The 24,740-nt window shown below is 38.6% G+C and overlaps 2 protein-coding genes across 2 annotated transcripts in view; one reads left to right on the top strand and one right to left on the bottom strand.

Annotated features, from left to right (window-relative positions):
- KCNH4 (potassium voltage-gated channel subfamily H member 4) overlaps positions 1-22,007 on the top strand; it is a gene marked incomplete at both ends in the record, with an annotated part of 82,483 nt that extends 60,476 nt beyond the window's left edge. Inside the window, 3 exons of the mRNA XM_083378972.1 lie at positions 8,490-8,563; positions 17,053-17,409; positions 21,852-22,007. Of these exons, the coding sequence (XP_083235098.1) occupies positions 8,490-8,563; positions 17,053-17,409; positions 21,852-22,007 (587 nt within the window). The remainder of the gene's footprint in view (positions 1-8,489; positions 8,564-17,052; positions 17,410-21,851) is intronic.
- CISD3 (CDGSH iron sulfur domain 3) overlaps positions 1-24,740 on the bottom strand; it is a 293,184-nt gene that overhangs the window by 163,267 nt on the left and 105,177 nt on the right. The gene's annotated exons all lie outside the window — the stretch shown is intronic.

Genomic DNA, 24,740 nt, shown 5'->3' with positions numbered 1-24,740 from the left:
AAAATGCATTTATTCCTTAAAAGTAATTTCAAAGTCTTAATATTCAAAATCCAATATTCCATTATTTTCTGAGGGTTTCATTGTTCAAAAGTTTCTGTAACTTAAATCTTGTCCTGCTTTTTGCTGTTTATTTTAAATTTTTAACGATTACAAAGATACATCTCATACATTAATTAGAGATTGAAAGCACTCACCTGGTGTTTCCAAACTTGTCATTTTGAAAGTTCATAACTTCTTTAAAGCAATTAATAAGCAATTTCCAAAAATGATTAGCAAGAGAACTGCAAAAATAGAGTCCTTTGAAAAGCTACATTCAAGGCTGGAGTAAATATAACTAGGTTCGCTCTGCTTCTGGTTATCTCCTGCCTTGCAAGTGTTCTCAAAACAAACAACTGTATGCAACATAGCTTGGGTGATCCATGGATCTCTCTTCATCCAGAGAAGGTTGAAGTGGTGATCTACTCATCAGCTCCCTGTTCTTAGTTGCAAATGTTGGCTCCTCTATTTACAGAGCCATCTTCAGCATGCCTTTCTTCCCTTGACTGAACTAGTCATTCTAATTCTATGTAGATGTATTTTAGTACTTTACTTGTAAAGGCTCAGCATAATGTTGGGATACCAATTTGCAAAAATGTTGCATGTTCCATCTCAAAATGGACAATAGTATATATGAACCTACATGCAAAGGACAGGATATTACTATAATGAAGAAATGTTGTACAGTATATATTTTAGACAAGTTCAAATTAAAAAATATATAAACTGAGATATGAACAAATAATTTGATCGTTGGTTTTTTTGCCTTTTCTTTTCCTGGTGAGGACCCATGAGAAACTTCTCAATTAAGTAAATTGAACTAATTGAAAAACTACAGTTAATAACTTTGGAAACAGCCTAATTATTAAAATATCTTTAAAATATGAAACATTTCTGGACTAGTTTTTTAATATGCTTTTGTCCTAGCAGCTCAATCATAGAATTTTAATTGAGTTTAGAAAACATAATATCCTTTTTAAATCTCCCACATTTTTCCAATCTTCCTTCTTTTTTTCTTATTAACTTTTTCCATTCCCAATCCCCTAAGAAGAAAAAGAAAAATTGTCTATAGAGATAATTTTGATTAGCAGTGCTATGATCCCCATATCTGGAAACATCCATGCTTTGATAAGGGTATGAGCAAATTTAGAGTGGGATGAGACTTGGTTTGCATCTTTTTTTTCTATCTAAAATTTGGCCTCCAACGTTTTTAGGAAGCATAATACTGATCTTATATTGACATCAGAGGTGAGGTGTATGAGTGGATATTGTTGTTGTTAGTTGCGAAGTCGTGTCCGACCCATCACAACCCTATGGACAATGTTCCTCCAGGCTTTCCTGTCCTCTACCATCTTCTGGAATTCATTTAAACTCACGCCTACTGCTTCAGTAACTCCATCCAGCCACCACATTCTCTGTTGTCCCTTTCTTCTCTTGCCCTCAATCTTTCCCAGCATTAGGCTCTTCTCCAGTGAGTCTTTCCTTCTCATTAGGTGACCCAAGTATTTGAGTTTTAGCTTCAGGATCTGGCCTTCTAAAGAGCAGTCAGGGTTGATCTCCTCTAGGACTGACTGGTTTGATCGCCTTGCAGTCCAAGGGACTCGCAGGAGTCTTCTCCAGCACCAGAGTTCAAAGGTCTCAATTCTTTGGCGCTCAGCCTTTCTTATGGTCCACCTTTCACAGCCATACATTGCAACTGGGTGAGTGGATATAGTTGGCCCTAAAAGTCCATGACCACAGTCTCAATTTAGTCTCTACAAATATGAAAAATCATCTTACTGAAAAGCAGCAATTTGTCATCAAATTTAATTTAATTTAATTTAATAATTTAATTTGTATACCGCCCTTCTCCCGAAGGACTCAGGGCGGTGAACAGGGCAATACATAATAAAAAACAGGATACAAAAATTAAAAAGTGATTAAACAACTACGCCCGTAGTAATTGATACATATTAAAAATTAAAACTAATTATAAAAAACCCAACCCCATCCCGTCAGACCAGGCCAGCTTGTTCAAAAAAGAAGGTTTTGAGATCGCGCTGGAAGGAGCGAAGGTCGGGGGCCATCCGGAGCTCGACCGGTAAGCGGTTCCATAGGTCTGGCGCGTCCACAGAGAACGCTCTCCCCCTGGGGGCCACCAATCGGCATTCTTTGATAAAACAGAAAACAATAGGTAATTGAAGACTTTCTATTTGTTTGTAAACGGAGAAACCAAAGGAATATATGGCCAATTGTACTTTGCTTACTCAGATATTCTCTATGTTTGCTGATATTGTAAACAACAAAAAAGAGAAGAAAAATTATAATCATATTTAAAAATACAATAGTACAAGTTAAAGACTTTTAATTTTAATATTAAAAATGAGGGATAACTAGAAAGCCAGATAAAATTTTGTTCTACATATTTGTCAATATCCTTAAAAAACAAATGCAGATAAAATTGAATCTAAATATTTACATATTTACTGCAGCAAATATGTGACAAAAAACTTTTGGATCTTATATAAAATGTGAATTGGAGAACTATTTTTGTCAAATAGCTTTCATTAATGATGACTATAAATGAACTATTCATGTAGAAAATAAATTTATTAGAAAAAAAATCACACAATCCAATTCTCTATTACACAGCCACAAACCTCCATCAATGTTTACCCATTAATTAGACTTCAACCTAGTCCCTGTAAATGGCAATAGCCAAAAATAGTTCTCTTTCTCTTCCTTTTGTATCTATGGAACTCACTGATCCTGGTCAGTAATTCTTTATGACAGGTCTCACAGAAAAATAACACTTCTGTTTCCATGTTTACTTTTATATAACAACCAAAGCCTTTTGATCAGCATCATCTGATCTATCAGATCTATCAAAGGGTGTCTGGTTGATGAAATAATTAAGGAATAAATGTAAACGAGTTTATTATTTGCATAATATTTATTTTTATGGTATATTAATGTATTTTACCATCTCCTTTGATTATGGTTTCTCATTAGGAAAACATTTTCCGATTGTTTGTGCTGTCCTAAAGAATCCTCAGAGTAGAGTGTGTATATTTGTGAATTTTGAGAAAACTTTGAGAAAAGAGCCCTATTTAGGAAAGTCCTATGTTTTTCCACATAATTTGAATATTGCCCTGGTTGTTCAATCTTGCCTTCCTATCAGTTGCTTTGTGGAAGCTATGTCAGATTCCAGGCCCTGGAATGAGCTGTCTTGATTTAAATAGCAGACCAGGAAAAATCTCATATAATCCTGTTGTATATTTTGGTGAGAAAAGGTTTTAATGGATGATTTTGTTTTGACTTCCTAAATTATTGTTGTTAAATTAAATAGAAAAATAATAACCAAAACGCAGTGGGCAGTGTTGTCAGATGACTTATCTGTTATATAGCCTGCTTGCTAATTGGCACTAATAAACCATTGATGTTTCTAGAACTAGATGTCATTTGGAACACAAGAAGCTTGAGCAATGCCTTTTCAATGGCTGGATGGCACTGGCAGATTTTATGTTTAAATGAGCATTGATGGATAGTAATGATAATGATAACTTTATTGTCACTTTGAATGTACACCAATTGGCATACATCAAAATGAAATTTTGTTGCATACAGCTCTAAAAGGGTCACCACCTCTGATATATACTCCTTGTTCGTGGCCCGCTCAAATTTCACATTGTCCATTTTAGTCTCTAGGGAGTGAACGATGGCAAACAGGACAGATGGAAATGGGGCTCCATGTGGATTAGCCCTCAAATTCGCTTGTATTCTGACAACCTCGCCTTCTTTCCTTTTTCTGATCCTGACTCTTCCACCTTTTCCCCAAAGAGGCCCTGCTTCTTTTCACCCCTGGAGCACGCCGCTGCCGCCACCAACTCCTCCAAAAGCCTCTCTCTCTTCCTCTGGGCCTGCCGACAGCCTCATCCAGTTCCTTCGCTCCATAAGCTCCAGGTCCTCTCCTCCTCTGCCTCCTCTAGAAACAGCCCTGATTTGCAATACAATCCATCACTAGGCCAGCAGTCAGATCTTGCTGCTGGCAGAACAAACTCAAACAGCGCCAACGACTCCCAACGGTCTCACCAACAGTTCCAAAACAACTAGAAACTCGCCATGCCAGCAAAGATTGTCGGTCATATGTCGTACGTTACCTTAGTTCCACCATGTTGCTCAAACACATCAAAATCTTCCTGATCATGTGGCCTATAGCCCCTACTATCCCTCCCAAAACTTTTCACCTTCAAGAGCCAATGCAGCCAATGCTAATTGATGGGAATTATCTCATACGCTCAAGATGGGGTTGGAGAGCAATGGCTTGAAGATAGCTAATAAAATAGTCAGGAGTCTGTTTCACAATTTTCTAGTGTAGCTTTACAAGGATACATTATTTATATTCTTTATTTTAGGGATGTTATTTTGCAAACTAGTGCTGCTGAACTCTTGACTAGCATAATTGAATTCTTTATACCTCTAGTCAGTCCCCAAAAATTGGAAAGTAAATACATGGATGTACCAAATAATATACCAAATTGAAATGATAAAAATTTTAAACTGAACTACTGTGCATAATAAGGAAAACTATGAATATGTGATCTATGAGTCTATATTCATCGTATGCTTTTGGTCTTCAATATTGATGAGCATCTTCAACAACCCTAGTTTCTCTTTCTAGGTTCTTTACCTTTAAATGGGATTTAGATGAAATTGTCCTTGAAACAGAAGAAGTCATCAGGCAGAAGGTTATCTTCTAAAATATAGGATATAATGCAAAGTTAGCCTACCAGAAGAAATAGGGAATATAAATAATAATACCTCATTATAAGCTAAATTTGCTTTCCCTTAACTGGTACTCTCTAAATATATTGGTCTTCTGCTGCTAAGAGTGCAAGCATGATCTTGACTCTTCCTTATTAAAAAAGTAAAAGCAAGGTATGCAGTTTGACTTTCTTGCTTGACATTTTTATAGTATGCATTTGTTTATTAAATTTTTATGCTGCCCATCTCCCCCCATAAGGTTACTCTGTGCAACAAGTTATAAAATATATAGAAAAATGTATAGAGGGATTGTGAAATTCAACTTTTCTTTGCAAATACTCTGTCCAGCCTGTACCAGTTTTTTGCTGCTGGAGGAGGCTCACGTAACTGAAAGCTCTTTTATCTATGTTCCACCCAAATATCAGTTTTTCATCAGAAATGAAACTGGTTCTGTAACATTCTCTTTCTCTTCCCTGCATAGAGATTTAGATTTGGTATATTCCTGTAAATTCCCTCCAAAGCTGACATGATGCCATCCACCCCCCTCCAAAAAAAAACACAAACCCAACAACAACCAGGCTTATCTTCTTTGTAAGCATTATGTTTTCTTGGGGCATTATTTTTTTATTTAAAAAGAATTAGTTATATAGCAACACAACACAGCATGAAACATAACATAACATATAACCATATATGAACTATGCTTACACGTTCATTACAGTATAAAGAAGGAAATCCAGGGATCTACTTTTAGTTCTTTGTTCAAAGCTCACCTGTTTGAAATATGTCCAGTTCAAGCCCAGAAGAGAAGCAGGAAGAGCCTTCAAGTTGTCAATTGGTAGTCAGCAGACACATTGGTCAGTGGGGCACAGTATTTTGCATTATGTTTCACATAATGCAAAATACTGTGCCCCACTGACCAATGTTTCACATAATGCAATGGAAGATATGTTGTATTTCAGTATAAATAATATCTGACCCTCATCTTTTTGTTTTCTTGTTTAGGTTACACATTTTTTTATTTTAATTCCATTTATATCCCGCCCTTCTCCGAAGACTCAGGGCGGCTTACAAGCTTAGCAGTAGCCTTCATTCTATGTATATGCCTGCTTATTAGGGCTTTCACACACACCCCAAGCGGCATTATTACAAAGTCAGCTTAATTGCCCCCAACAATCTGGGTCCTCATTTTACCTACCTCGGAAGGATGGAAGGCTGAGTCAACCTTGAGCCTGGTGGGACGCGAACCTGCCTCCCTTGCTCACACCTGCCTCCCTTGCTCACAGCTCGGCAGATGCCTTAGTGGAAGCCTGGGAAAGGACGGCCACTGAGGCTCTTGACCGAGTTGTACCCCTGCGGCCCCTGACCCGGTGCAGATCCCGTCGAGCTCCATGGTTCTCTGCGGAGCTCCGGGAGATGAAGCGTCGGAGACGGGGCCTAGAGAGCGGTTGGAGATCCAGCCGATCCGAATCCGACCGATTGCGACTAAGAGCCCATATTAGGTCTTATCTCGCTGCGATAAGGGAGGCGAGGTCTAACCACTTCGCCACCCTTATCGCGTCCGCAGATAATCACCTGGCCGCCCTGTTTAGGGTGACTCGCTCCCTCCTAAATCAGGAGGTGAGGGAGGATCCCTTGCAGGGTCGTGCCGAGGAGTTTAACCAGCATCTGTCGGACAAAATCGCTCGGATTCGGACCGGTCTGGACTCTGACTGGGCAGAGTCTGGCGATCAGGACACGGGCAGTCTTGTTGATACCACCTGGGATGAGTTTGATTCTGTGACTCCGGAGGAAGTGGACAGGATCATGGGGAGGCTGAGCACCACCACATGTTTATTGGACCCGTGCCCTTCCTGGCTGGTTTATGCAGCCCGGGAGAGGACACGCAGCTGGTTCCAGGCAGTTATATCGGCTTCTTTGAACGAGGGTAGCTTCCCCGCCGTCTTGAAAGAGGTGGTGGTGAGGCCCCTCCTCAAGAAGCCTGCCTTGGACCCAGCTGTATTGAATAACTACCGTCCTGTCTCCAACCTTCGCTTTCTTGCGAAGGTTGTTGAGAGTGTGGTGGCACATCAGCTCCCTCTGGTCCTGGATGAAGCGGATTATCTAGACCCGTACCAATCAGGTTTCAGGCCCGGGCACAGCACGGAGACGGCATTGGTCGCGCTGGTGAATGATCTCTGGAGGGCTCGGGACAGGGGACATTCCTCTGTTCTAGTCCTATTAGACCTCTCAGCGGCTTTCGATACCATCGACCATGGTATCTTGCTGCGGCGTCTCAGGGGATTGGGAGTGGGAGGCACGGTCTTACAGTGGTTCTCCTCCTATCTCCAGGGACGTTCGCAGTCGGTGTTGGCAGGAGGGCAGAGGTCGACCGCGAGGTCTCTCGCTTGTGGAGTTCCTCAGGGGTCGGTCCTCTCGCCTCTCCTGTTCAACATCTACATGAAACCGCTGGGTGAGATCATTCGTGGTTTTGGAGTTGGGTATCATCAGTATGCTGATGATACCCAACTTTTCCTTTTGACCCCAAACCACCCCAGTGATGCCCTCAACGTGATGTCCCGTTGCCTGGAGGCGGTTCGGGTCTGGATGGGGAGGAACAAACTTCAACTCAACCCCGACAAGACTGAGTGGCTTTGCATACCTTCATCCCGGGTTAATTCGGACATTCCACCTCTTGCTATGGGGGGTGAACTATTACCCCCCGTAGATAGGGCTCGCAACTTGGGAGTCCTCCTAGATTCACGGCTCACCTTGGAAGACCATATAGGAGCTTAGACTAGGGGGGCTTTCGCCCAGGTTCGCCTGGTGCGCCAGTTGCGGCCCTATCTAAGCCGGGATGATTTATGCACGGTCACTCATGCGCTCGTGGCCTCTCCTCTGGACTACTGCAACGCTCTCTACATGGGGCTGCCCTTGAAGACCACCCGGAAGCTCCAACTGGTACAGAATGCAGCCGCGAGAGTTACACCTTTGCTCCGTGAGCTGCATTGGTTACCAGTTGCCTTCCGGGTGAGATTCAAGGTACTAGTAATGGTGTTCAAAGCTCTCCATGGCATGGGGCCGGAGTACCTCAGGGAACATCTGCTGCCGGCATCAAGCTCCCTGCGCCCTGTGCGTTCCCACAGAGAGGGCCTCCTCAGGGTGCCACCGATCAGAGAATGTCGATTGGTGGCCCCCAGGGGGAGATCCTTCTCTGTGGGCGCTCCGGAGCTGTGGAATCAGTTACCGGTAGAGCTCCGGATGGCGCCCGATCTTCGCTCCTTTCGTTGCGATCTCAAGACGTTTTTGTTTGTACAAGCCGGCCTAGCCTGATGGGGATTGGTGGGGTTTTTATTTTATTTTTTGTATTCTTAATTTTATCTTTGGGGTTTTATAATTGAATAGTAATTGTTTTAAACTTGGGCAATTATTTAATTTCTTTTTAATGTTTGTATTTTGTATTCTACTTTCGCCCTGTGAACCGCCCTGAGTCCTCAGGGAGAAGGGCGGTATAGAAATATTATTAAATTAAATTAAATTAAATTAAACCTGCACTAATTGCAGGCAGCTGGTGTTACTTAAGGAGGCATTAGCCCACTGCTCCACCAAGGCTCCTTTTTTAGCAATACATAAATAGTCACCTTAATATGAATCTAATATTAGAGATAGCTTAGAAACCAACTTGTGAAAATTTACAATTACATCCCTCATTCCTTTGGATTTTCTCACAGGGACAGGACCAGCACAATCTTGTGTTACAGAAACTGACGAGGTAAAGCAGAACATCAGAAAGCTGAATCAAGAGGTAAGACACAAGTGTTAATTTGTGGACAGAGGCAACAGGGCTCCATTCTAAAATCTGTTTATTGTATCAGAACTTTGCTGTAAAAAGTATAAAATTATATGTGAAATGAAATACTTATGAATATGTGCAAAGTGCATTTACCTTACCAGGGCTTTTTTTCTAAAAAAAAAAAAGGTGCTGGAACTCTCATCTTGTTAATCTTTTATTTATATAATTTTATTTATATAATTAAACAATTATATATTCAATTCTTAACATACATTTAATTTATTGTATTTAAGGCAAATGTTCATAGAAAATTCCAAACTTTTGTCCAATTCTCGTCTGGCAAATCTTCTTGACTCCTTTCCTTGCTCTTAGTATCTATGGCCGAATGTCGTCCTCTGAGTAACCACAGATCAACGTACTTTGAAGGATCGAAAAGTCTCAGAGGTGGTCCGACAAGTTTGATGAACAAAAGTGCTGAAATTTTCTTAGTCTTTAACGAAGCTCTTGTTGGGGTGGCAATTAGATTAGTCTGTGAAAACCCACGTTCACATTCACTTGAAGAAATAGGAATGGTATTCAGAGTCCGTATCAAATGCAATAATTTTTCTGGATATGTCTTTTCAAGAATGTATTCACGGAATCCATGAATCATTTCTCTTTCATTTGGTTGCAGTCTGATTGATAAGTTTCTAATTTCCACTTCTCTAAATGTCAGTTGAGTATTAACATCTTCAGGCCAATGTTTCTGATCAAGTACGCGAGACCAATACGCCAACTCATCGTCTTTGCTATCAAGTAATCTTTTTTCAGTTGACTCTTTCAGTTTTGTATAAAATATACTTGGGTCAATGGGAGGATCCTTTCTTGTATCTCTTTTGTGAAGTAAAACTCCACGAAAGCGAAGATCACCTACAGCAGCAACAGTACATTTATAATAGGGCCCAAAGTTCTGTCTTCTTTCTTTAAAAACTTGTATCAGTATTTTTATTTTCTTATTTGCCTTATACAAGTCGATGTTGCGGTCCTGTAGATCCAAACTTAAATCTGACAATTCTTGGAGAGCGTCACACATCAATCCTAGGTCCAATAAAAATTCTGTAGATGTTATTTTTCTTTTCAAGCCATCGTAAGTGGATTTATCATTTTTATCTCTTGTAGGATCATGCATTGCTTGTTCAAAATGATACACAAGGGATTCAAAATTATTCCATACAGCCAAAACTGTACGCAAACTAGATGACACCCATCAGGTACTTAAAATTCTTCCAATTTTCAGCAGCTCAGTTCCCAGTAATTCTGCACATGAATGCAACTCTCTGCTATTCTTTGGTGAAGCATGGTATACAACATACAGTTTATCAATAAATGATTGGAATCTATTTATTCCTGAAGTTTCCTTGGCAGCATCACCTACTGATAATTCTAGTCTGTGATTAGCACAATGCCAAACTATAATAGAAGGAAAACATTCTGACAGCAATTTTTTCACTCTACTTTTACATCCCATCATCACAGCGGCACCATCGCATGCCAGAGAAATCAAATATTTTTTCAAATAATCTTCTGTCATCCCATAAGAGTAAAGACATTGGAGTAAGGAATCAAATATTCCTTCTGCTGTTACTTTTTCAAGTTCTACCAAGTCCAAAAACAAATTTACTGGTGAATTCATTCCCATACCTTTGATACAGCATCAAACAAATACTATGAGGGTAGTTTTTTTGCTTATTGTGGTTGATTCATCAATTATCAATGAAATTTTATTACTGGATCAAACAATTTCTTTCACCACAGTTTTCCTCATTTCTTCACTTATATGATTAACAATATATAATCTTAAAGGGCTTGCCATTGTGATAGAAGATTGCTACCACTGCTCCAGGGTTTGGCTAACTTAAATATGCATAGCATAATTAGATTTATTATTGCTGCTAAAGCTATGGATTATGGATTCACATTTCCCATGGATTGTCTTCTGTCCATGGGAGGGAAGCTTGGTAGATTCTAAATTTCATAATTTTAGTTATTCTTTTGTGGCAGAGAACAAGCTGCAAAGGTCTTTAAAAACATGTTTCTCATATATTTATATTTTTGAATCATAAATATTAAATCTTTTTTCTTTCCAATGATCCAAACTAATGCTTTAGAAATATAATTTCCAGTTTTAGCTACAGTAAACAAGCAAATTACACTAAAGCTAAATTTAACGTTATATTTATTTACCATATTTACTATATTTCAGAATTAGTATTCTTTCAGTCACAATCTTATTCCTGATTTGGCTGATTTTAAAATGTGATTTAAAATTATAAGCACATAAAAAGAAAACAGCAGAAACAGCTGCAAATTAACTCAACAGTTCTATGCTTAGCAACATTTCCATTTAATCAAAGTCCTTGATCTTTCCAAATCTATTTCAGGGTTTACCGGTACTTTCTATATACACAAACAATGGGAAATGAGTTTCTGGGCTGGTTCAAATTTTTTACACATTCCAAAAATTTCAGGTAATGTATCTGTTCCATATAAATATAAAAGCATGATAGGCTCTGTATTTGTACAATGGCCGATTATCTCAGTGTGCAGAAACGTGGATAACTACAAACAGAAATTGCAAGCCCTCTCCTTGACTTCAGAGTCATCCTGGTGAGATATTCAGCATATAAATTTAATAAATAACATTTTTCTTTCAAATGCCCCTATCAGCAATTGAATTTGAATGAATTTTCAGAAAAGCAAATGTTCTGTGCTGGTGGTACTAAGCTCCCAAAGATCTAGCATGGGATAAATGAATTCTTCCTAATAAAAATAAAAAACTTCTTGCCTTTTTCTAATCATCATTTCTTCCCTACAGCAATTTGAAAAGTAAAACAAAGTGAAACAAACCACTACTCCCTCCATGCAGGGAAAATTTCCTTGAGTCATACTTGGATATCCTATTTGAAAATAATATCTTACTTACCTAGTTGAGATGGTGTAGTTGGGGAGCAGGGAAGAGTGCCATGTTCCTGTCTTCGCTGCAACGTTTGCCTGCCGGGTCTTTTGGCAAGCTCAGCAGCAATTCCTATTGGCTTCCAAAAGCCAATAGCATAGCTGACTCAGGAATTCTGGGAGTTGAAGTCCATGAGTCATAAAAGAGCAAAAGCTGCAATAGGCTTAAGCCAATAGCAGCACAGCTTGTGCAAAAGCATTTTTTTTTGCAAAAAAAGGTGCTGGAACGCCTTTCTAAGCATTCTATGAGAAAAAAGCCCTGTACCTTACAGTCTGAGGAACTTGATATATATACACTACACATTACAGAAGTTAACTGAATTACCAATTGAATATTAGTTTAGTAATGATGATATGAGTGCAAGTTCTATCAACTGGAATACAGTAGGTCAGTTGAATATAGAAAGGCAAGCAAAGAATAATAGAATAACAGATTTGGAGAGAACTTTGGAGGTCTTCTAGCCCAACCTCCTATTCAGGCAGGAGACCCTATACCAGGGGTCGGCAACCTTGGCTCTTTTATGACTCGTGGACTTCAACTCCCAGAATTCCTGAGCCAGCTATGCTATGCTGGCTCAGGAATTCTGGGAGTTGAAGTCCACGAGTCATAAAAGAGCCGAGGTTGCCGACCCCTGCCCTATACCATTCCAGAAAAATGGCTATCCAATATCTTCTTTAAAATCTCCAGTGATATAGCACCCACAGCTTCTGGAGACAAGTCATTCCACTGATTAATTGTTCTCACTGTCAGGAAATTTCTTCTTAGTTCTAGGTTAGATCTCTACTTGATAAGTTTCCATCTATTACTTCTTGTCCTGCCCTCAGGTATTTTGGAGAATAGGTTGACCTCCTCTTCTCTATGACAGCCTTTAAATATTAGAAAACTACTATCAATTCTAATCTTTCTCTTTGTTAATGTAGGCATACCCAATTCCTGCAACCATTCACCAAATGTTTTAGTCTCCAGACCTCTAATCATTATTTTTTTTGTTCTTTTATGCATGCTTTCTAGGGTCTCAAAATCTTTTTTGTATCATGCTAACCAAAACTGGATGCAATATTCCAAATGTGGTCTTACCAAAGCAATATAAACACTTCATGTGATCTTAATACTATCCCTCGGTTGATGTAGCCTAGAACCACATTGGCTTTTTTAGCAGCTGCAGCACACTCCTGGCTCATACTTAAGTAGTTTACCACTAGGACATCTAGATCCCTCTCACAGTTCCTGCTGTTGAGCTAAGTATTTACCACTTCTGTACCTGGGTATTTGGTTTTTCTTGACTAAGTGTAAAATCTTACTTTTCTCACCACTGAATTACATTTTGCTAGATAGGATCCAGTGTTCAAGATAGTGAAGATCTTCTGGATCTTGAGCCTATTTTCTAAGGGGTTAGCTCTTCTCTCCAGCTTGGTATCATCTACAAATTTCTATCCCTTCCTCTAAAATGTTTACAAAGATGTTGAAGAGTACTGGAGCTATGACAGAACCTTGGGGGGTTTTTTTTGCTTGCTTCCCTCCATGTAGATGTAGTTCCATTGAGGACTACACATGGAGTATTGTTAGTCACCCAGTTATGAATCTATCTGGTGGTGATGCTGTCTATCCCACATATTTTTATTTTACTAAGATTGTGGTCCACATTGTCAAATGCAGTATTGAAGTCCAAGTGTACTGTGCCCACAGCATTTCGCTGGTCCGGTAATTTGTTAAAGAATGCAATAAAGTTTGTCTGGCATGATCTGTTTTTGACAAACCATGTTGGCTTCTAGTAATAATTTTGCTTGTTTCTAGCTGTTCGCAGCTTCATTGTTTGATTATCTTTTCCAGGGTCTTTCCAGGTATAGATGTCAGGCTGATTGGTATGTAATTTCCTGGATCTATTCCCCCCCACTTTTGAAGATTGGAACCATGTCACCTCTGTTCCAGTCCTCTGGTAGTTCTCTGGTGCTCCAGGATCTTTAACAGATTTGGTTCAGTAGTTCTGAGATCGTATCTGCCAGCATCTTCAGAATTCTGGAATATGATCTGGTGATTTGTACTCATCTAGAGTGGATAGGTTTTATCTTACCATTTTCCTTGCTTATTTTTAAGATGCAGATAGATCAGTGTTCCAACAGAGACAGATAACCAATAAACTAAGCAAAAACAAGCAGTTTTTGCTACTGCTTTTTGACATCAGCCACCTGAGACTGTTGCCTCTTCTCTCTAATGGCAAGGCTGGCCCTGATCTGAGGTCCTTCCTCCTCCTTCTCACTCACTTGATGCCTGAAGCTGTGGAAAAAATAAATGCTCCCCAAAGATTACTCCTTGTGTCCAACTCCTTGTTTTTTTGGAACAGTTGTATTTTTTTTTCTGCCATGGCAGGATGAAGAAAGGTGAGAGTGTAAATTGCATAGACAGCCCCTGTGTTGGCGTTTCTGACTGTGGGTGTAAGAGTTAAAATTAAAATTTAATTTAAAATTTAAATTAGGTGACAATTACCTAGCAACACAACCTGCCCATTCCTTTTTTCTCCCATCATTTTTCTAAGTTGTCTTTGTGTTCTGCATTCTATGGAAAAACTCAGATTATCGAGGGACCTCCACATCTCCACCAGACCTCACTTTCTGACACCAGAACAGAGGATGACATAAGTAGAAATTCAAGTCTAGATTTCAATAATCACATAACTTTAAAACGTGACTGATTTACTGTGTGAGTCCTTTACTAGACTTTGAACAGGAAGATTATCATCGGCGCTGGTTGCTTCACAACACTCAATTTCTTTTTCTCAGTTAATTGTCTTCCCTATTTCTTATGCTGAGACTCTTGCAATGGATAGCTGGGTGCAAGTGACAAAATAAGGATGACCATTTTTTTAAAATGCGTTCAGCATCCCTAAATGTGAGAGGGCTTGTATGAATTGACTAGATTGACGGTTTTAATATCATTGGTTGTTATTTTAAAGTTTGTCCGTCTCAATTGGTCAGGCTACCATCTTCAAATATCATCGAGTAGCAAGAGGTGAAGGCAGCATTTAATTTTTGAACAGTTATGTATGGGTAACCTGTCATTAGTTTTGGAAGGAACTCTCCCACTCTGAAGAGAAATTAACAGAATGATTGGTTTAGTATGGAAAGGGTCCTTGATACATGCTCAGAGGCATTTCTCTTTACTGTATAATCAATTAATTATTATATTTTTATTTCAAAATGGGAACTTTGGCTAAAATGGATAGGGATGCTGTCTGGGCCGGGTTTTTTTTTTATTGAAAAGTTTTAAAATACAGTTTTCCTTTAAAAAACCCCCCTTCCCCCTCCCTGCTCCCCCCCTACCTCCCCCCAACCTCCCTCCCTCCTCCCCTCCCTCCACCCCCCCCCCCGACTTCCCAGAGCTAAATACAAGGTATATATATATAAAAAGGCAATCATAAACAACCATATACTAACAACTATAAATTCTAAAATCCATCACTCTCTAGCTTATATAGGATAAGACACACCTTAACAATATTAAATATATATAAGAAACTAGAATAAAAAAAGAAAAAAAAACGAAAGAAGACTTATTCGAATGCTACATAAAACTTCTTAACCCTATACTTGTTCTGGATAAACTCAATCCATTTTCTCCATTCCATAATATAACGTTCTTGCGAATGATCTTTCAAATAGGCCGAAATCTTCGCCATCTCTGCCAGGTCAGAAACCTTTAAAGTCCACTCTTCTATGGTCGGCAGTTCCTCTTTCTTCCAATATTGGCCTATCAAAAGTCTTGCCGCCGTAATTAAGTTCAACATCAGCTTGGTGTCCACAACTGTAGCGTCTGCAATTATTCCCAACAAAAAAAGTTGCGGACAAAACTTTATCCTCTGTTTAAAAATCTTCTGCATATTCCACCAGATTTTTATCCAAAAAGCCTTAACCTTCTTACATGTCCACCATATGTGAAAATATGTTGCATCTTCATCACCACACCTCCAACATTTAGGCTGATAATTCGGATACATACTTGCAAGCTTTTTAGGATCTAGATGCCATCTATAAAACATTTTGTAAAAGTTCTCTCTTAGATTTTGAGCTTGAGTAAATTTTACGTTTCTCACCCAAATCTTTTCCCACGTGTCCATTGTAATAACTTCCTGGATGTTTTGGGCCCATTTAATCATACAATCCTTAACAAGCTCTGTTTCCGAGTCAATCTCTATCAATGCAAGATATATCCGTTTAATATGGGCCGGGTTTGATCACAAAAGGAAAGAAAGGAAGACAAGTGATGAAATCTGCCCCCCACTGAATTTTTTTTTTAAAAAAGAAGTTTGGATGACAAAAAACAAATATTTATGGATAATTATCTTTATTACAGTCACTAACTATCAAATTAAACTATCAACATCATAAAAGAATAAAAATCAAAGCACAGAAAGCCACAACGTAGAGAGGAAAGCTTGGAGATTATCTAGAAGTACAGTAACATCGCTCAAGATCTGAAACATTTCTAAGACGTTAATAGGAGTGCATATGTCATTTGTTGCAGTACAATACAATAATTATGGATAGCAGGATAATGTATATAAAAATAGAATCTAAGTGAATAAATGATTAATAAAAGTGTTTCAGGAACAAAATTCAGTAGCAGAATTCTACATACTAAGTTTTATACAATTAAGTGAATGTATAGAGATATGAGTTTCTGTATGTGTAAGTATGCATAAGTAAAATCTTATATCCAATGGTGATAAATAAGGTAGGTAAGATCTAGATGCACTGAAAGAGACATTGGAGAACAAAATAAAAATTTTAAATGATAACATCCATAAAAGAATCATAGAAGTATACTTTTTCTCAGGTTTTGAGTCATTAATCTTACTCCTAAGATCAGCTAATCAAGAAGGAAGAAAATGAGGTTAAGAAAGAAAGTGCTCAGCATGATCATGTGGCTCAGCTAGGAAGTGACCTTCCCTCTTTGACACAAGAGATGAACTTGGAAGCTCATGATAGACTGAAGAATTGCTGTAATCAGTGGCGTAGCGTGGGGGGTGCAGGGGCGACCGGCTGCACTGGGTGCAACATCTGGGGGGGCGCGCTCGCACTCGCAGCTCTCTGCCCCTGCCTGGCTCACTCACTCTCTCTCACTGCAGTGCTGGCTGTGCGAATCTGATCCGAGCCGCCGGGTCACCGCCCACTGTGGAGGGGGGGGGTGCCAGGCGTGCGGTGCGGAGAGAGAGCGAGGGACTATCTGGGGGAGGGACAGTGCAGCGGCCGCCCAGTGGGTTAGGGGGCGCAAATTACTTGCCTTGCCCCGGGTGCTGACAACCCACGCTACGCCACTGGCTGTAATTAATACTGAAGAATATATTTACCCTTAATATATAAGGATCTTAGGCAAGCTACTAATTGTTTATCCACTATTGCTACATAAAATAATCATTCCAATATACCATATTGTAAAAATGCTTGATGACATTTCCCAAAAAAGATTCTGGGTGGCCTTGCTTTTCTGTTTATTTTTCCTTGCCTCCCTACAGATAAACAACCTGAATCGGGAAGTTTCCCAACTGAGCCAAGAGTTACAGCATCTCATGAATCTTCTTCAGGGCCAGCTTGCCACTCAGTCTTCCTCCAATCCTACCTCAGTCTGTCTTCACAGCGGTGAGCAGACCTCGCCTTCCTTGTCTCCTGTAAGCAGGTTGCCTTCTTCTCGAACCTCAGTTTCCCTGCCACCTCATAGCCTTCTGGCTTCTTCCTTGCCTATGCTCCCCAGCCTTCCAGCATCTTCTAGCCTGGATTTTTCTGCCTTCACCAGCTCTCTGCCTTCCACTGCCTCCCAGGACATGGAACTCTTTGAACCCCAGGAGAGGAGGAGATCCACCTCTTGTGATTCTGTAAGTCCCACAGATCAACCTCGGGCTGATAAGGAACATGGTGATCATCACTCTGGACATACAATTAATATGACTTCTCATTCTAACTCACCCATATTTTGTCCTGTCACCTCTCTTTCCCCCCAGAATTCCTTCCCCACCTGTTCAGGGCAGGGCTATCCACCAACAAACTTTTATTTCTGCTCTAGTCCGGAAAGCTTTCACTGATGCCAAGAAGCTTTTTGCCACAACTTCTTCCTTTAGGGTATTTGGTGCATAGGATTTCACAGTCACCAGCACCAAACTTCCTGTTTTTTAAAATGCATATATTGTTATCACTACTGTATTTGTTTTTAAAAGTTATTCTTTTGAAAAATTATATATCACTGACAGCTGGAATATTTTAGTTTTCAAGGTACTTATAAATAACAGTTATACAACCATTGATTCATAAATCTTGTAGATACATTTTTAAAAACAGTAATGTTATGAATGTATTGTCAGATTCAGAAGAGTCATACTCTATTTTCCTCAACCCTTCAATCTAATATCAGTGGTCAATGGTCAATGGGCACAAATATACATATACATATATACTTTTGTATATATGTGAATTAAAGGATCATAGACTGATCCAAAGCAGTGAAAATCTAAATAAATTACTTAACATGTCACATAATCCAACAGGAAATTTACCAGTGCAAGGCTTATTGAAATCAATGTGAGTTGACAACAAAAATACTAGAGCAGTGAATATTCATTCTGATGAGATTTGGATGGAAGATTTTCTAATGGATTACGTTCTATGAATCATTAATACCCTCACCACCACCCTGAATAGGACCTCAAATTCACTGTCTGAAGCCTCAAGTCACTTCAGGGTAGAATTACTTCTCCAAGTAGATTCAAATAAAGATCAATTAGTAGATTTTTTTGTTGTTGATTAAATTTATTTCTTGAGTTTGCTATTTCCTTTTCTCAAAAACTTCAGTACTGAGGTCTTTGCTGCATCTATTTTATATTAGCACAAGTCCACATGTTTTTAAGTCTGCTGTAAGAACCAAAGGATTTTTCCTATAATTTGTTGATCCTTCTTTTTTTTCTTTTCTCTCTTCTCCTCTGTTAAAAGATGCAAGTGAGGGTATATGAATGATCTCTAAATTTCTGATAATTATAGTTGATTTCTGCCTTCAGTTCCTGAGACACAACTGTTATAAAATAGATAATCTGCTGAGGAGGGTATTCTGGGAAATTGTCTTCTCTCTTTTCCCCACTCTGGAGAGAACAGAATAATTCATTAGGAAACACCAGTCTGTTTCCCCTGCATAGGATCTAATGTATTTTGACAAGCCATCACATTTAAACTGTACCAGGCTGCTCTTTCTAAGACAAAAGATGTGAGAGATATAGCTAGCTTGCATTTTCTCTGACATGAGAATATAATTCTAGTTGCCCTTAAGACTGCTCCATGGTAAAATCAATACACACCTGCAGACAAAAAGCATTGCCTTCCTTAATCAAGACAATATAACCCATGAGGGTCTGAGGCCAAAAACAGATTCTAGTGGCTTCATTTTGGAAAACATATGGCAATCTGTTTTACTGAGGCTACCTGTTCAAAATCCTACAGATCTACCTATTTTCAAAAGATATAAATGTGAGTTGGCATATAACCATTAATGCCTATTATGATCAGGCCAGTATTCCATCACCCTGTGATACTTTCCATGAGACTCAGTGCAACTCATTTTTGTTACATTTAGTTCTTATTCATATGGGATTTGTTTTCAGAAACACTCAAAACAGTTCACTATCAAGTAAACAATGTGCCAGTTCTTTACAAAACTCTGACCACAGGAAGTTTTAAAAGACACTTTTAAAGTAAAACAGAGAGATAACTAGATCCAATGTCAATATGATGATGATGTAGAAGGTTGAAGCTTAATTTCACATTCTAGCTGGCCCTGAGCAATTGCTGCTTCTCTCAGCCTCTGCCCCTAATTAATAACATGGGCATTATAAAACTCATCTTTTTTAGTGTTGCCATAAAATATCACAAAATATTTTATTGTAAACCCTCTAAGAGCACTACATAAATGTTTTATAAGGTAAAGGTAAAGGTTCCCCTGCACATGCGTGCTAGTCGTTTCTGACTCTAGGGGCTGGTGCCCATCTCCGTTTCAAAGCCAAAGAGCCAGCGCTTGTCCGAGGACGTCTCCGTGGTCATGTGGCCGGCATGACTAGATGCCAAAGGCGCACAGAACACTGTTACCTTCCCACCGGAGTGGTCCCTATTTTTCTACTTGCATTTTTTACGTGCTTTCGAACTGCTAGGTTGGCAGAAGCTGGGACGAGTAACAGGCGCTCACTCTGTTACGCGTCACTCGGGATTCGACCCACCAAACTGCCGACCTTCTGATCGACAAGCTCAGCGTCCTAACCCACTGAGCCACCGCATCCCTAAATGTTGTATATACTGTAGTAAATGCTTTAAGATTTCACTAAATAGCAAGAAAGCATTTCCTTAAAAAGACAAACTATTTTCAAAATTAAATAAAGTTTCTTAGGAATGGGAAATTTAGATCCCTCTGGATATTATTTATTTTTTATTTATTTTAATTCCATTTATATCCCGCCCTTCTCCGAAGACTCAGGGCGGCTTACAAGCTTAGCAGTAGCCTTCATTCTATGTATATGCCTGCTTATTAGGGCTTTCACACACACACCCCAAGCGGCATTATTACAAAGTCAGCTTATTGCCCCCAACAATCTGGGTCCTGATCTTTGCTCCTGTATTCCTGTTTGGCTCCCTGGGATGTGAATACTGACAACTATTGTTGGCCACATTTATAGACCATGAATACTTCTTGCTGAACTGAATGAATGTTTTGGTACAACATGCTAGACTAGTATACTATAAGTATACTATAAGTTAGATTCTTACAGTATAGTAAGAATCTAACCGCTATCTTATGTACTTTATGAACCCAGCCAATATTTGCAGATGTGGTGTAGAACAGATTTTAAGGAGACAAGAAGAAGCTGGCCATCTTTTCAGCTGATTTTGGTAACTATGCCTCTAGTAGAATCAACAAATATTAGTACTCTTTATTTCTAAATAATCAGGTATGAGTAAATAATATTCTTTATTTCTACAGTATAGACAACTACTTTGAATTGAAATTCTTCATGTTTGAAACTGTTACTTATGTTTGAAATTAGGGGTTATAAGCAGTTTTGAAATGTTTTAAATCTGAAGAGTTATTTCAAACTGTTTAAACAGTCTCAGAAGGATTAGGCAGTCTGTTTCAAATGCAAAGCAACTGTCTTAAAGCCAAAATATACATTTGGAATTTGAAACTTTTTGTGGACTGTTATCTTCAGGACTTTTTCTTGCCCATATGAACATAAATTGTTGCAGATGCAACTCAGCCCAGGAATTCCTCCACTGTCTTACCCTTCAGAATTTCAGTTCTGTTGGTGAATTGTATATACATGGAGCCACAGTAGAGAGATCCTGTATTACAACCATCCCCAGTCCCAGCTCTTTTACTGTTTTGCATATTTTAATGAGCAAATAGGTTTATCCCAGAAAAATCCTTCTAAAATAATATAGAAATAAACTAAGTACTGACGACATGGTTTTTTAAAATGTTTTTTTAATTTTAATTGTTTAGTTTAACTTATTTATTGGGGCTGTTTATTTAATTTCTTTTAACTTTTGTATTGTTGTTTTTATTGTTGTTAGCCGCCCTGAGTCCTTCGGGAGATAGGGCGGCCTATAAGTCCCAAAAATAAATAAATAAATAAGTAACAGTTAATATGGGAAACAATCATTACATGCTATTAAGTCTCTGAGCCTGGTGACTTAGTTGTCCTACATGTTTAAAAATCTGATCCCATTGCCTTTTATGTGTCAATTGTGTAAATCTTAACAGAAGTAAATCCCTTGCATGGTAAATACGTCTGAAATTCTTTTTTCCAACTCTAGATCTTAAATTTGAGGCAAACTTTATTGAAACAATACAAGGATCTTGGGTGATGATCTTAAAACTGTCACGTTTCATATAAAAAATAAGCATGACAAGAAGACTCTTTGAGTCTTTCTGTTGAAGATTTTGTTTTTTATAGAGGAATATTAGGTGATGTGACCCTCCCCCCTCAAATTGGAAGTATAATAAGTCAAATGCAGGTTTATGGCCTAAGTAAGAATTAGATTATCTGGAAGAATAAATTCTACAAATCAGAATTATCCCACCCACCACCAGGGATATTTGGTGAACCAAATTTTGTCTATTCTGTCCTCTTCACATTCTTTCTTTTAAAAAATGATATAAGAAAGAGGGGCACAGTGAGAATCACAGCTTATGTTTGTAAATCCAACTAATTTGCATATTACCAGTTTTGGAAAGGAAAGGTAAGCATGTTTGCTTGCTCTTTTTCATACAGCCTTCCCTTCTTAGCTTTTCATGTTTCTGCGGGTTGGTGGTGATGGTGGAAAGGATAAAATAGTCTCTCTAGCCAAGACCTGTTCAGTTACAACTACTATCACCCTCGATTTCACCACTGGAGGAAGCTTGACAGAAGACCCGACTGAAATATGCTGGATCACATTTTGACATTTTCTGAAGTAGAGATGCAGTTGTATGGCTAAATGTTTTAGTAAATCTTAGAAAGAGCTACTTATTCCCTTTTAAAATCCTAAAGAACTCTGTATCTCCTCCTAAGTCATTTGATTCTACCTTCTACTGAAGTGCTACAGCATTGTCATAGTGAATGCATTTACCTAGGAGAAACATCGCAAAGATTTCAATGGCGCTTTTTGATGGAACATGTAGTACTTAAAAAAAAAAGAAAAAAAGCAAGGGAGTCCTTGGTCTGCCAGATGCTCTCAGGGCCAATTTGTGTCTGCAGGGGCTCCTTCCATGGCTCCTTAAAATTGCTGATGTATTCTTAAATCTAACATCCTCTGTGCCACGAACCCCTTCATTTCTTTGTTAATAAAAGTTAAGTTTTAAATGGGATAGATCTTTTCTCTTTACTGCTTCTAAATATGTTAATACTGCAACCATCAGAATGAACAAAACAAATAATGATCCATAAACTATGGAGAAATCAAGACTGCTGGAATCACATTATACTAAACAAACTGACCAAAGAAGCAAAAAAACCCTTTCTGGCTTCAGAAGAGAGATAGGCTAGAGACACATTTTTCCACCAAAAGGTGCTGGGGTTAATACCAGATCACAAGGAATTTATGATGACATATTGTATACAACTTGTTCTAAATCCTAGATGAGAGTTGATAATGTCTCAAAGAAACTGATTCTGTGCTTGTTTGTTAAATGTTCAACTTTTTTTTTAAAAAAAGCATTACTACAAATATGCCACAATCTCTATAACAATAGCCTCAAAACAAATATGCATGTGTGTGGTTGTGTCCCGTTGTGAACATGTGCACAGATATGTTTACATACCAGAATAGACTCCAACCCTGAATCAGGAAATTCTGATTTTAAAAACTCCCAGTATTCATTTTTCTTTTTCTTTTTCTATAGTCCTGCACAACTGAGCAGGACTATAGTACCACTATAGTCCTGCACAACTGAGCATCTAAAACAATATGTTTGTTGCTATGGCAACTGTTGCCACTGCTTGATTGTCATTGTCATTCTTTAGAGATCAAACTGAAGAGGCAGAGGTACTGTTTGGATGCCCCATTGCACTGTGTTCCTCCTGTCAGTTATTCAGATCCCCTTGATTAGTTATTTCCTGGGATTCGACCCTGTTGCCATGATGGGATCCACATCTCCTAGCAACCAGAAGCACAGTTGCCTTTACCTTGGCAACACTGGCCTGCTCTCTTCCTAATAAGACCTGGGGGGGGCATTTCATTTCATCACCTACCCCAGAGAACAGGCATTATGGTTATAAGATGCCAGCAGCTGATTCTAACCTAATCCATCATTATTTTTCCAAAGTTTTAGATAATATCTAAATTTCTTTCTAAAAAAGAAATCAGCTGCTTTTTGTCAGAAAAAAGAGATGTATATTTATATACATAAACAGAAAGGTCAAACATTAGGAATTTCAAAAATTAGAAAACATAAACATAAAATTGCTTGAATTAATTATATTGGTATGTATAATGCTGGTAATGACCTATAAAGCTCTAAATGGCTTGGGTCCGGATTATCTAAGGGAACACCTGCTGCCGGCATCAACTTCCCATCGTCGTGTGCACTCCCACAGGGAGGGCCTTCTTAGGGTACCGCCGGTTAAGGAATGCTGGCGGGTTATTCCCAGGGGAAGGGCGTTCTCTGTGGGCGCGCTGGCCCTTTGGAACCAGCTTCCCACGGAGCTTAGGACCGCCCCCGACCTTCGCTCATTTCATAGGGACTTGAAAACTTGGTTTTTTGAGCTGTCTGGCCCAGACTGAGGGGTTTTAATTATTTAATTAATGGGGTTTTAGTTAAGTTCAGGGATTAATTTAATCTTAGTTTTAATCATTTTTAATTGTATGTGATGTATTTTAACTTTTAATTTTCCCTGTAAACCGCCCTGAGTCCTACGGGAATAGGGCGGTATATAAATTTAAATAAATAAATAAATAAATAAATAAATAAATAAATAAATAAATAATCCATTTAGTACTGTTTATTTGTAGTCTCATTAGTGTTCTAAACCAGAATAAACATTACTTGTTGCCTATAGAGAATTATTTAGAAATACTTGGAAACATTTCCTGTACCTGAGATGAGGCATAACAGTTTTTAGGGTAGAAGGTGTCATAGGCAAGCTAAACTTGTTTTATTTTGAAGCTAACAGGATCAAAGATCTATTTTCCTTGCCTTGAAACGACCTCTGCAGGTCATTTATAAAATAGCACCAATTAGGGCCACAAAATTGGCCATGCTAATCTTTGGATGGGAGAAAACTATTCTGATATCCTACTACTAATTATCAGAAGTGGAGCTCAACTCTCAGAAATAAAGGGCTATGTCTCTCTTTGTTAGTTTTTGTGTGCACATTTGTGATACACAGACACAACTACAATCGATCTGTTATAGTCAAAAACTAGAGACTCCCATGGCATTCTGTACTTCCTCTTCATTTCTCAGTGGCTTCAAACAAGCTCCATATTTACTATTCCTTGTCATCTGAGTTTGTTTTTAGAGATAATGGCTACATTCACAAAGCATGCTAAATGTGGAATTTGTTGTCTAATTTTGAGTAAACAATCACCAGCTAAAGCTCCCAAGAGAAAACAATGGTAATTTATTTGAACTACTTTGCAAAGAGGGTGTATCACATACATGCAAGTACAGTGGACACACCTAAAATCATTAATA

The sequence above is a fragment of the Vipera ursinii genome (genome assembly GCF_947247035.1).
Source record: "Vipera ursinii genome assembly, chromosome: Z".
NCBI classification, from domain to species: Eukaryota; Metazoa; Chordata; class Lepidosauria; order Squamata; family Viperidae; genus Vipera; species Vipera ursinii.
This window is presented reverse-complemented; position numbering and strand designations above follow the sequence as displayed.